This window comes from Emys orbicularis, chromosome 1 (genome assembly GCF_028017835.1).
Source record: "Emys orbicularis isolate rEmyOrb1 chromosome 1, rEmyOrb1.hap1, whole genome shotgun sequence".
In the NCBI taxonomy this organism is placed as follows: Eukaryota; Metazoa; Chordata; order Testudines; family Emydidae; genus Emys; species Emys orbicularis.
The window spans coordinates 325,662,120-325,675,966 of record NC_088683.1 but is presented as its reverse complement, the minus strand read 5'-3'; the positions used below and the strand labels follow the sequence as shown (position 1 = coordinate 325,675,966).

General features: G+C 40.5%; 1 protein-coding gene across 1 annotated transcript in view; it reads right to left on the bottom strand.

The window, feature by feature from the left end:
* The window catches only part of ATP8A2 (ATPase phospholipid transporting 8A2), a 549,272-nt gene that overhangs the window by 486,553 nt on the left and 48,872 nt on the right, over positions 1 to 13,847 (bottom strand). The window contains exons 6-8 of the mRNA XM_065423317.1: positions 10,571 to 10,611; positions 8,126 to 8,199; positions 3,527 to 3,596 (exon numbers count right to left, since the gene is read on the bottom strand). Of these exons, the coding sequence (XP_065279389.1) occupies positions 3,527 to 3,596; positions 8,126 to 8,199; positions 10,571 to 10,611 (185 nt within the window). The remainder of the gene's footprint in view (positions 1 to 3,526; positions 3,597 to 8,125; positions 8,200 to 10,570; positions 10,612 to 13,847) is intronic.

Genomic DNA, 13,847 nt, shown 5'->3' with positions numbered 1-13,847 from the left:
CCTAGAGCATCTCTTTCATGAACACATCCAATCTTGACTTAAACTATGCTGGGTGCCAAACTGGTCCTCTCTTGCCCCCAGGATTGAGGAACTGCATCCAGCTCCTTTGCAGCTCCCCCATCCTATTGCACTCAGTGCAGACTGCACACGCAGCCAAGAATTTAATCCAATGTATTAATTTATTGGGAGGGCAGTGTAAGATTTATCATATATATCACTAGCCATACTCAAACATGCAATTTTCTGAAATTTAGAAACCACATGCCTGATTCTTCACTGCTTTTTACCTAGTGTCATAAGTTACCCTTGAGCGAAGGGAGTGGAAAGTGAGTGTAAATCACTGCCATATACCCATTTTCCATCTTGTTTGCTCAAGTGAGACTCCACGTTGTAAGGCAGTTGGAGAATCAGGTCCACATTTTTTAAATGCAGTGACCCATATATAAATAAAATCTGCAGAGGATTCCGCCCCAGACTACTGTCCTTGGTATCAGACCTGCAGATACAATCACATTTTCTCAAACAAAATTAAAATGGAGGCAAATATAAATGTTTTCAAATATGAATTGTAAGTTACAATGGCATTATTATGATGCATTTTGTACAAGATGGGTCATATGAGCTGTCATTGGAAAAGTTATGATTTGCTAAATATGATTATCATATTTGTATGCACGTATCATTTTTGTATCGGAAGTTATGAATATTGACTGCGTATCTGTATTTCACATGTAATCACACCTGGGTGACACCCACTAGGCAAAATGCTTCCAGATAGATAGTCGGCTATGAAGGGCCTATTCAAGGTAATGGGCCATTAGGAAAAACAATAGGCTTTAGGAGAAGCTTATGCTCCACCTGGTGAGCCTTCCTGAGAATGCTCCAGACAGCCTGTAAGTAATGGTTGCTATGACTCAGCAAGGTATGCAAGGGCATGTGACCAGGCCACATGACACGGAATTTCATCTTGGATACCAGTGTTTTTCCACAAACTGAGTTTGGGACAAAGGGTTCCTGCCATATGCTAAAGCTATATGAGGCAGGGAGTGACATCATCTGTTGTTCTTCACTCCCCCACAGCTGAACACCTAAGAGAAGCTCCTAAGGAAAAGGACTTGGAACTGGGGTGGGGATCCGAAGCAAGTGCAGCTTGTGCCTTGAGAATCTGCAAGCCCTGCTTGTACCATCAGTCAGGGTGAGAGATTGTTAATTCAAATCCTATCCTTCTTGTACAGGGGTAGGTAACCTATGGCACGCGTGTCAAAGGCGGCATGTGAGCTGATTTTCAGTGGCACTCACACTGCCCGGGTCCTGGCCACTGCTCCGGGGGGCTCTGCATTTTAATTGAATTTTAAATGAAGCTTCTTAAACATTTTAAAAACCTTATTTACTTTACATACAACAATAGTTTAGTTATATATTATAGACTTATAGAAAGAAACCTTCTAAAAAGGTTAAAATATATTACTGGCACGCAAAACCTTAAATTAAAGTGAATAAATGAAGACTCGGCACACCACTTCTGAAAGGTTGCCGACCCCTGTTCTAGTATGTTAAATTTAGTTTGAGTTTTTGTTTATTTACTAGGTAAGCTGCTTTGATCTGTTTGCTATCACTTAAAATCTACCTTTTGTAGTTAATAAACTTGTCTTTGCTTTATCTAAACCAGTGACTTTGAATGAAGTGCTTCAAAATCTTAGCTCAAGGGGCAAAGGTTGTTGCCGAACTGGAAAATAAATTCATACTGGTCGGGGTTTTGACCAGGGCAGGACGGTACAGCCCTGGGGTCCTAGGTTGGGAAGCTGGTGGTTATTTTGGCTGTAGCCTCTCTATTGTTGGTTCATGCAGTGGGTGGCCAGCTTCCATGTAACTGCAGCTGGGTGCATCCCTGCCTGTGTGAATGCTGGTGGAAGTGTAGGACCATTAGCGGGTCTGCAGCTTGTCATGGCAGCACAGGGTGAGAGAGAGCCCAGGCTGGTGAGTCAGAGGGCTCAGTAGTACCCCAGTTCCAGGTGGCACCCCAGGAGGAACACATTACATCCTGCACCTCTTATAAATGAAGAGGAGTGTCAACAAAACTGGGTCTCTACTTTGGGCAGCTAAATTCCAACTCTGACCACAAGCATAGTGTGTAATAATCAAATCATGGCATTTCAAATACACTTCTCATGGCTTATTGTGCTTGAAACCCAGCACTTTCCTACCTTTGATAGTTTCTTTAGTAAACCATAATGGTTTCTTTGATTTGTTAATCATCTGGCAGTGAAGTACACAGGTTTCCAAGTGCTGCTTTGATACTGTCAGGGGTATGCTGCAATCACATGCAATTGCATCTTAATGTGCTCAATGCCCTGATTCTCCTCGCACACTAGTTTTAGATTTGAGCAGCTGCAGTGACTAAATGGAGTTACTCCCAATTGATACCGGGGTAAGTAAGAGGAGAATCTCTAACTCCCCTTCTCTGATAACTTTACATTTCCCAAACATTTAAAATACAAACTTATTTTCTCACCTCTAAACATTCTCTTATATTTTACAGATATATTTGCATAAAATAAAATGTGTCCTTCTGGGTGAAGTTTATCATGGGCACAACATGACTGACACCCCCGGTACAGAACAGCCACTGTATCCAGGCTGTACAAGCTATGGAGAGGGCATGTAAAGGGACGCCACGCTCCAATGGTTCTGCATAAGCTCTGATAAACCACTGCAGGGGATGTTGGGGATGGGCAGGAGGATGGTGGGAGCTTGGCCTCTGGCTCTGTGATTACGGGGATCCCCTTAAGTAGGATGTACATAAGAGTCTCAGTTAATTCTTTTTACTCACACAAAAGTACCAATGTCAGCTCCATGCTGCTCCCCACCCAAAGACTGAGGTGCTCACACTTAGGAGTCGGAGAAAGCATGGGTAAATACACAGGCCCTGAGTCACCTTTACACCTCTCTGGCAGTGTAAAGGGGCCTTGAAGTGGATACTTCTAATTCACACTCTTTAAAGATCTATTTACGCTGCCAGAGTGGTATAAGGCAGCCTCAGTGTAAACGAGAATCAGGCCCATATGCTTTGCAACATGACCAGAAGGTCATCAAATGCAGGTCCTGTCAGATCAAGAGAGAGTAAATTCATGTTTAAAGCACTTAACAAGCATGTAATTACAGAAGCCCTGGGAATAATACTGCTGTTATTAGAGAGGGGGAAAGTGAGGCAGAGAAGTTAAATATTTGTTTGAAGGCCACACTAGACATAAGCTTCATAGCCAGGATCTTCCTGATGTCCATTCCCATGTTTAAATCCATAGGAACACGCCTCTCTTTAATTTAGTCTCTCAACAAATCTGTACAGCAATTATTACCACCTCCATTCAACAGATGCAGAAACTGGCAGCGAGAGCATAAGTAACTAGTCAAGAGTAATACAGCTGCATTTAGAATCCAGATCTCCTCACACCCAAGTCCCTTTCCTAACTGCTAAACAGGACTTCCTAGTTAACATTATACACTAACAAAATAAATGTGATTTTACCTGTCGTATTTTAAGATTAGTCTCCCCGTCAAGATTAGATGTTTCAATATAACACATTGCCTGAGGTTCACTGCAGAAAGCACAGTAAAATTTTCATGATTAAACATTTTATAAAACAATTACATTGAGCCTTACTTGTGCTTTGAAAGTACCCAACTATAACTATTCTCAGTACATTATATGGCAAAAAGTTAAATTCTGAGGGTGAATGACAGAGTGCCATTTTTAAAAAATCCCTTTTAAAATTACTTCACTTAAAAATGACAAATGATTTCTTAAAAGAACACTTCTATCTGAATCAGTACAGATGCTATCCAGCAAAAACAAGGAGCTTTAACATAAGTACACATCACTTCTAGAAAATATTAAAGAACCTCTGCTTCAATTCTTCACATTATTTAATAACTCAACTGTTTCACTTTTGACAGGTTCTCCTTCTAGAATTTTTCTTCCCCAAATTTGTTGAGCAAGAATGCTGGAAAATCATAGCAACATTAAAACAGGGGAGATTTTCAAAGTACTAAGGAAAGTTAGGCACCAGCTCCCTTCATACCTTTGTACATTTTTTCCCCATAGAGCCAAATCTGGCTATAGGTTGCTCATACAAACCACCTAAAAGCCATGGCTGTAAGGGCAGCAGAAGATGTTAATGTTCCACCTCCCTGATTCTAGTTCCCCCCAAACTTGCAGAGGCAACTCTGCAGGTGTCCTGTGGTTGGAGCCACAGAGAGGCATTCTGGAACCAGGGTTAAACGCAAGGGGTGTGCTCTACTAAAGTGTTTGTGCTCTTACACATCCCCACACAACCCTGTCTTACAGAAATTACTCCTCTTCCTCACTGGAATAGTCTGTCCGAGGGTGGGAGAGAGCTAAGTATGGGTCAAATTCAGGTGCACAATGATGCTGCTTTCACAGAGTGCCTACTCTCAGGGCACACCTGAGGAGTATTAGAATCTTGCCCAGAGTTTGTACCCATTTATCATGCCCTGTAGTTCATAAATTCATAGATTTCAAGGCCTGATGACCATCTGATCTCCTTTATAACACAAGCCATAGAACTCCCCCAAAATAATTCCTAGAGCGTATCTTTTAAAAAGACATCCTCACTTATGGCTATGCATCACAATGAAGGAATTCACTGCCTACTTGGACCCAGATACGCATTTCATCTTCCAGTTTTTGCAGACTACTTTCTATACATTGAGATGCTGTTCTATACCTCCTGAAGCAATCAGATTTAAATTAACCCTTGTATTGCTGCCATTTTCCTGACTGCCAGACACCTGAATGCCAGACAGATGCAGGTATGCAGATCTAGCCATATACACAGATATATATGTGGTCTCCAGAGAAATAAATTTTCTTTCAGAAGTCAGACAGCAATGGGAGCTGGCACACAGGTTCCCAGCTTCCCACATATGGGCAAACTAACAGATCAAATCCAATGGACACTACAGACTCTAATACATAAACCACAATGGTCCATATTTTTGGTTGTATTATGAACAGCAAATTCACTGTAATCTAGATGGTGGATCAGAAGCAGCACTTGTATCACAGGCCAAGAAAGTTTTACACACAGTCCTTCACATCTGTATATATACCTGAAAATGCCTCTTATACCCAGTGCAAATGAGATCCAAATATGATCTTTAATTGCTTTTGGTCTTTTTTTCTGCCTTAAGAATTTCTGCTGTCTGTAAGATCCCTTGAATGTCATCTTTATGTGAATAATCAAAATAATAGACAATGACGCCTTAATTTATTTTTATCAGTCAAAACAATATACCTGTACACACATACACACAATACCTTAATACAGCACATACCATATACAACTCCAACAATCCATCCTTGCACAGCATGCAAAGCTTTCTGGTGAACTGAGGGCTATTTTATTATTATTACCATTTCAAAGAAGCGTTATGTACATAACAAAGCTACCATGGTAAAAGCAAAACCACAACAGAAATGGCCAATACTAAAAGCAAAGCATTTTGTAAATTAAACAGCATATGCAGGGCCAAATTATGCCCTTAATTATACCAGTGTAACCTCACTGACATCAGTGGCGTTATTGGGGTGGTACTGACAGAATAATTTGGCCCATGTCGTTTAAGAACTCAATCCCAATGAAGCAGGTAAGTGGGAAAGAAAGTTTAAATATAAAATGTTGGGGGAGAAATCCCAAAATGGAATGAGTATCCCTCAAAACTGGAAATTGCCATTCTGATTAAAGTGTGGTTGTATCCACTACCTCCACTTAAATTTGGGAATCACCTGGCTAGTAATAAATAATCAATAATAATTTTGGGCTTTTATTTAAATAAATCTTATTTTTAAATTTTTACCTAAATCCTAGAACCAACTAGGTATTTGAGGTACCTCAGTTTTTGGGTGCTCAACCTGAGTCATGATTAAAGGGACAATATTTTTCAGACTTACTGAGCACCCTCAGGACACCTTATGGAATTTCAGTTCGGCACCCTAAAACTGCAGCACCCCCAAACTCTAGTCACTTTTGAAATTTCAGATCTTCATTTTTACCTTTTGCTATCTCCACTGCTTCTCTTGGTGACACAAGAATGAGACAGGGCAGGGCAGGAAATGTAGGCCAATAGCTCAGAAAAGACATTTCTCAGATGGTTAGTCATCTGTTTCCCTCTCCAGGAGGGAATTTCAGGACCTGGGGATCAGGGTGACCTGTGGCCATTGGTAGTTAGAGAGAAGAACACCCACAAGATCCCTTGCTTGATGTTTCGGTGGTGAAGAGAAGACCTGCAGTCTTAGGGTTTGTCTTCACTGCAAAGTTAACTCAAATTATAACTCAAATGTTGCTCCTAACTCAAGCGTGGTGGTGCTTTTAAACACAAGTTGGCTGGCCCATCAGGGGGTACAGGCTAAAACTTCAGAGAGCGCAACTCAGCAGATGCTAGCATGACCACTCTAGAGTGTGGCCACAAGCTAGTTCCACTCGAGTGCTGACAGTCCTCCAATGCCTTCTCACAGTTCCCTCCCATGCACCCAGAGAGGACAGACAAGTTCTCCCATAATTTACTAAGGCCTGGTCTACACTAACCCCCCAATTCGAACTAAGGTACGCAACTTCAGCTACGTGAATAACATGGCTGAAGTCGACGTACCTTAATTCGAACTTACCGCAGTCCAGACGCGGCAGGCAGGCTCCCCCGTCGACTCCGCGTACTGCTCTCGCCGAGCAGGATTACCGGAGTTGACGGCGAGCACTTCGGGGTTTGATTTATCGCGTCCAGACAAGACGCGATAAATCGAACCCAGAAGTTCGACTGCCTGCCGCCGAACCAGCGCGTAAGTATAGACAAGCCCTAAGAAAGAATTTACAGAGCAGCTCATCTAACTGCAGTGCAAAGACCCATGAGATATGCCCCCAGAAGTCCCAGGGCTTGTCTACACATACAGTGCTGTGGCACTTAGTGAAGATGCTACCGGTACCAAAAGAAGAGCTTCTCCCATCAGCGTAGGAGCTCCACCTCTCCGAGAGGTGGTAGCTATGTCAACAAGAGAAGCCCTCGCACTGTCTACACCAGGGGTTAAATTGGTATAACTAGGATGCCCAGGGGTGTGGATAAGTTTGTAGTGTAGACTAAACTTTAGTGACACACATGAATAAGTGAAGCACCAGAGCAGTGGACACAGCAGCTCAAATGTTATTCTGCAGTGTGACTGCTTTCTCTCAAGCGAGGCTAACTCAAGAGAAGTAACTTGAGCATACATAACTCCAGTTAACTCTGCAGTGGAAGAAGGGGCACAAGTACTTGGGGGCGGGGCACCAAGTGTGGGGGGAACTTGCTGGAATTTTTTTCAATTGAATTAATACAAGGAAACAAAACTAAAGATAAGTTTTTTTGATCACCACCAAAAATCACTTAGCTGCAAAATCCTCTGAAGGCTTGTCTTCACTGTTAAAAAGGGTGTGTTTTATACCTTGGGGTGAGTAACATACAGGAGCAGTCCTGAGGTAAAAAACACATTGAGGACAAGTTATATCATGAGCTGAACAGCTCTACACCCCCCTTGTCCTCAGTGAATTTACCTCACGATACAACTAAAGTGTTGGGTCTTCACTGTGTTTTTACCTCAGGACAGCTCGTGCTTCCCAGTGACACTGAGGTAAAAAAATTGCACCTTTTTCTTTTTTTAGCAGTGAAGACCTTTTAGAAATGAGAGGCCTTTCAACAATCACTGAGCAATTTGACTGCACTCACCTTTTGTCATACCAAATCCCCTCCCTACAAATCTGCCAGAGTCAATTTCCCAAAATGCTACAGTGAGCTCAGTTTCAAGCACCACCAATTTGAACACCAACTTACCTGGCTGCTCTTCAGAAGTTATTCACAATGCAAATTAAATGAGAGTGTGACTGGATAGGATCATTTCTTTCCCTGATAAGACAAATATATCTTTTTGATGTAGAAATGTTGTTATCCAGTTCACAATGCGAGGAAGAGAGGGGATTGGCATCTAAGATCTTTAAGTTTACACTTCCTAATGATAAAAATAATTTCTTTAAAACCTCAGTTCAGCAGAAGCATCATGTCACACCCACTCAGTATATCTGACCTGGACGATACAATGATCATGTCTGCTGGAAGATGCTGCCCATTGGTGACCTTCACAATGTCTCCTACTGCCACCTATTGATAGAGGGGCAGGAGTGCAGCAGCAGGGAAGAAGAGAAAATGAACACAAATTGTTCATCCAGATTATTAATTTGTTAACTATTCCCTTCACAAAGAGAGGAAGAGTTCTGTATCTTACAAAGAACATCTACAGTGATGCTTTGAATTCAGTCTGGTTATATACCATTGAGAAGGTAAAAGTTCAACGTCAGGGCTCATTTTACACATTTAATGAAGGGAAACAGTGTCCACCACAGACAAAAAATACATAACTTCAGAAGTAAGTTTCAAGTCTCAGTTTTTCCTTAATTTAAATAAGGTAATTAAGCCCCCCCCCCTCCGACCCCATCACTCCTTCCACTGCCTGAACTAGCTTGTCTGTAGGCAGTGGCTCTTCTTGACAGCTGATAAGAGATGCTTTCCCAGGTGACATAAGTTTTCTCATCTTTGCTTTTGTCTCTACTCATCTGTTTAATGTATCGTCTGTTTTACTCTTCCTCTGACCTCTTCTCCTCCCTTTTCTTTCTTCGTTCCATGTTTTCTCACTACTCACCAGCTTGCTACTCTCCTCTTACTTGAACTCTTCCCACATCAGATGCTTTTCATCTTAAGCACTTGTAGCATTAAACATCAGCAGGTGCTCTAGTACGTAGCAACACAAACTAGTGGTAGATGCTGTGAACACGACCAGCAACTGTGTTTCACTTCTCACATCTTACCTGTTCCTAGAGATGCTGAGCACCCACAACTCCCATTACCTTCAGTGCGAGTTGAAGGTGCTCACCAGCTCTCATGCCTAGACACAATGGAATCATTTAGGGGCCCGCACATCATCTGTCCTTGTTCATACAAATTATGAACTGCTGGATTGAGATTGAACATCAAGACATAATCCTAATGTCGGAATGGACCCTGAAAAGTCAAGCAGTTTCCAAAAGTAGATGGCAAGTTTGTTTGTTATAACCGTAAACTTCATAGGAGAAGACAAGCCTGACTGACCCTGCTCCCACTGAAGTAAAATTCCCAGGGACCTCAATGGTAGCAAGATCAGGTCTAATAACGTCTAATAAACCAGCTCTGATATTTTAAACAGGTGATATGCTAAACACAGCTGAGCAATTATGACAAAATAATGGATAAACTGGAATCCTCGTGACTCAAAATGAAACACAGAGTCAAGAATCTTTGTTTAAATGTGAAGACTAACACAATGTGAAAACATTCCATATTCAGCCTTATGTGACATCTCTAATTCACAATCTGGTAGAAAAATTAAGAGATAGTGGCACATCTGAGCATCAGCTTTACATTTCCTGGGATTCATTGGTTTTCATCAGAGCCTTACTGTTGTTTCAATATAATTTTAAGGGTTTAATTTCCTGATTTGGTTTTCAAAGTCCTTCTCAGAAAGTTACAAGGGATGTACATTATTTATCTCTGACCAGAATGAAGCTCAAAGAGCTATTTTGGACTTTCTGGTAAATATAGATTTATAGTAAATTCTCTAAGAGCCACAGGCCTGACCTGAAAAATCTGTACTCACACGAGTAACCTCATTAAATACAATCAGAGTATTCACCTGGGGTTAAATTCACAATTGTGCACAGGGTAAGAACCAGGCTTATGCACCACTGAAGTCTCACTTAAATCCTAAAAAAAAAAAAAGTGTTTAAGTGGGATTTACATGGTCGTGTATAGGCCTTGTGCTGGCTCTCTCTTCACAAGGGTTCATTATACCTGTACAGATTATCCTTGTGATTGAGAGTTTGTAGAACCTGGTCTCAAAAAATCTGAACTTCTTATAGGGAAAAGTTCTCATTGATTGGGCCCCAGAAATTACCAAAGTTAAATAAGTCTTTAACTAAGGCCCAGATCCTTGAAGGTATTTAGACTCCTAACTTCCAAAGCCTAAACCCCTTTGAAGATCTGGGCCTAAGACTTCGGAGAAAAAATTCCCATAGATCTGCGGGGAACATATAAAGTTGTTAAAACCAATATTAATATAGCTGTGCCATTGCAGTGAAACTAATTTAACTTTTATTGGAATAAAAGCAATGTGCTACAGAGGAGCAAACAGCACAGGGTTCTAGTCTCTATGGTAACATCAATAATATTTAATTGTTATTATAAAAGTTACAAATGGACAACTGTTATTCGAAAAACAGATGAATTGGACACAATCTTGAGGCCCAGATCTGAGAGCTCTGCATTGCTACCACAGTGCAAAGCAGCCACAAAAAGCTGCCCTAAACAGGCAGCCAAGGATTCCCCCAACACAGGGGACTCGTTAGGCATTGTAAATCCAGTGTCATTGGCTCTGCGCCCTCCTAGAATCATTCCATCAAAAGTAATTCTTTTCAAAACATTTTAAAAATGGTTTTTTTACCTCTTTCCACATAATGGTCTGCCACATTCCATTTCTTAAAACTGAAATAAAAATCATCAACTTTAATTAATTTTTATTTATTACAATGCATATCAAAGATCAAGATGACTTATACTATCCAAACAACTTAAAATACAGGAAGTATATATGCCACGGTCCAAATTAACTCATGTGCAGGGATACAATCCTAAATATTTTTCAGAAGTTGGGATCAAATTTCATCCTCAAATGTGTGCAAGTGCACACATGAATCAGAGTCAGGCACACACATCCCAGGGCAGAATCTGGCCCGCAGTACATACTATTTCTATGAAATCACCCCAACATTCTGATGTTGGTTACACAGCCAGAAACACTGCTGTTACAAAGAACAGTAGGTGGCCCACTATCATTCAATTTCCATTATTTTAAACTATAACATAGTCTTATCTCCCATTTGAGATATGAAAATGATCATTCCTGAAACACACTATGTTGGGGGGGGGATTTGTTGTACATTACTGGGTAATGGCAAAGAAGTTTACAATGACTTAATCACACCAAATGATTTATCTAGAATGTTTTCATTCTTTTTTTTTTGTACTTCACTCCATGGGAGGAGGCGGGGGGGTGGGGGGAGGAAGGTCAGGTTAAAAATGTACACACTGTATTTGTAGGTTTAAAAAAAAAAAAAATTAATTCATGTCACTTCTACCCCAAAACCAACCTCAATATAGCGCAACCTGATTTTCCTAAATTCATTTTGCTGAAAATCCCAGTTAACCAAAAGTCACTTCTGTCATCAGAGGTTACACTAGCTAAAGGTCCACTCCTGCCAGGGCCGGCTCCAGGCACCAGCTTAACAAGCAGGTGCTTGGGGCGGCCAAGGGAGAGGGGCGGCACCTGCGGCAGGTCCCTCACTCCCTCTAGGTGCGAAGGACCTGCCGCTGAACTGCCGCCGCCAATCGCGGCTTTTTTTTTTTTTTTTGCCAATTGCAGCCGCCGATCGCGATCGCGGCTTTTTTTTTTTTTTTTTTTTGCTTGGGGCGGCAGAAATGCTGGAGCTGGCCCTGACTCCTGCAGATCTCTATGGAGGTGGTGATTCAGTTTTACAGAGTTTTAAGTTCCACAGGGCTGAAGCTAAACCCTTGTGCAGCTACTAAACCCCACAGGACTAGGTAGCTTAGCTTCAGGCTTCCTTGTCAGGGCATTCCTAAGTTCTCAGTGCTGATGTTAAGTTCCTATAGCACTGAAGACCTCTGGTAGGCTTGAAGGTACTGATTATCTGAAGCCCCACTTTTATGTAACTTTTTGAGTGTCCTCTATGATCTTAAAAAAAAAAAAGATCAGGGTTCTACTGTGTTGAGGAACAGACATCAACAGTGATGCAAATGTGGTTATTAATAATTTTATTATAATTGTATGTAGGTTTAGGTTATTACATACTTGCCTTCACCTTTAGTGAAGATAAGGAAATATTTCCATTAATTTCATACACATGATGAGTGAAGAATGATCATTTGCGTACTTATTAAAACTTGATCTGGTTGCTAACTAAAATGTTCGAGCTAATTAAAGAAATTCCTAGGAAAGCAGAGAATCATCACCAAAAGCGTCAAAGAGGGTGACATCTGTTTAGCCATGAAACCATATTTGTTGCTTCTAAATGTGTTTACACAGATTCTTTATCTCATGAAAACATTCTTAGGATATTTATGTTTTAGAAAGAGACCTGATTATGTAAAAGGACATGAGGATGTTCTTTATACAGGATATAATACCGTTCCAGGCTACTGTACCCCTTTCAGTAGTCTAATTTGTCTTGTGTACCTCCAAGTTTCACCTCACTTAAAAACTATTTCTTTACAAAATCAGACATAAAAATACGAAAGTGTCACAGCACACTATTACTGAAATATTGCTTACTTTCTCATTTTTAAAATAAATCAATTGGAATATAAATATTGTGCTTACATTTCAGCATATAGTATATAGAGCTGTATAAACAGGTCTTTGTATGAAAGTTTAATTTGTACTGACTTCACTATTGCTTTTTATGTAGCCTGTTCTAAAACTAGGCAAATACCTAGATGACTTGATGTACCCCCTGGAAGACCTCTGCGTACCCCCAGGGGTACATGTACCCCCGGTTGAGAACCACTGTGATACCAAGGATGTGTTATCAGAGCTCTAAACTAAGTCATAGAAGTGGACGTCTTTACTCCTCCTCTTTGCAAAGAGATAAGCCTTAGTTTAAACCCACAAAAAGAATTCTGAAAATATTCTTATTGAAAAAACAGATTTCTTTTACAGGCACTTTGAAGTTTCATTCTTCAAACTTCAAGGGTGGGAAAATTATGGTTTGGAAATATTTTCCAGATTATATCGATTACTTGTATCTAACTTGGGGTTTGTCTTAAAGGTTCTCCCTCAAATGTTTAAGATGGTATAAGCTTCCTTTGAGATGTTTATTTGCAAATATTTTCTATTGAAATGTAAATACTTCATATAATAACAACAGCCAGATACCATTGTTATGTGAATAGTCAGATGTTTTATATATAAATATAGCAAGGTCTTTTAATGCTATAACTGATGACTAACACAAGAAGCTATTTAAGTATAAAATAGTTATATTAATTGGGGAAATAATTAGTTATCTGATAATGAATCAGCAACTCCTTATTCAGAAATCCCCTCATGGGAATTTGTGCTGACAAAGTTAGCATTAACTCCTGCCAAGTCCCTTTTCCATGACGTTGACCTCCCCATGAAGTTTTGGAGGGAGGAGGATGCAGGTAAAAGGAAGACACTTCCAGTTTGGCTGCTGCAGGGGGGAAGAGTTGGGAAACAGTAGGGAGAAGCTGTCCAACATATGAATATCCTGAAATCCATTGGATTTCCCTGTAGATCCTGGAACATTCATGCTATTTAAGGAGGAGAACTCCTCCTAACCTGCAGGGCAGCAAACCCATCCTCCCACCCTCCCAAACAGGATTCTTGGATGTCTTTGCAATTGTCAACTCTTGGAGTTTTCCATTAAACTTTTCTTCTCTTTTTTTTTCCCCAAAAACCACTAACAATTTATAGTCTAAAGAAACAAGAAATGATAGGCCAAATCTTAACTGCCTCTCTTAATGCTAATTCAGGGATGTGACCACCACTATTTTAGTCAGATGGGGTTCTTACTGTGCCCTAGGGGACACCACAAGACAAGCATAATACTTATTTTATTAATTGAATAATTGATATCATTTAATTATCAATTTTATAACTAAAGAAAGGAAAATAAAAGAAA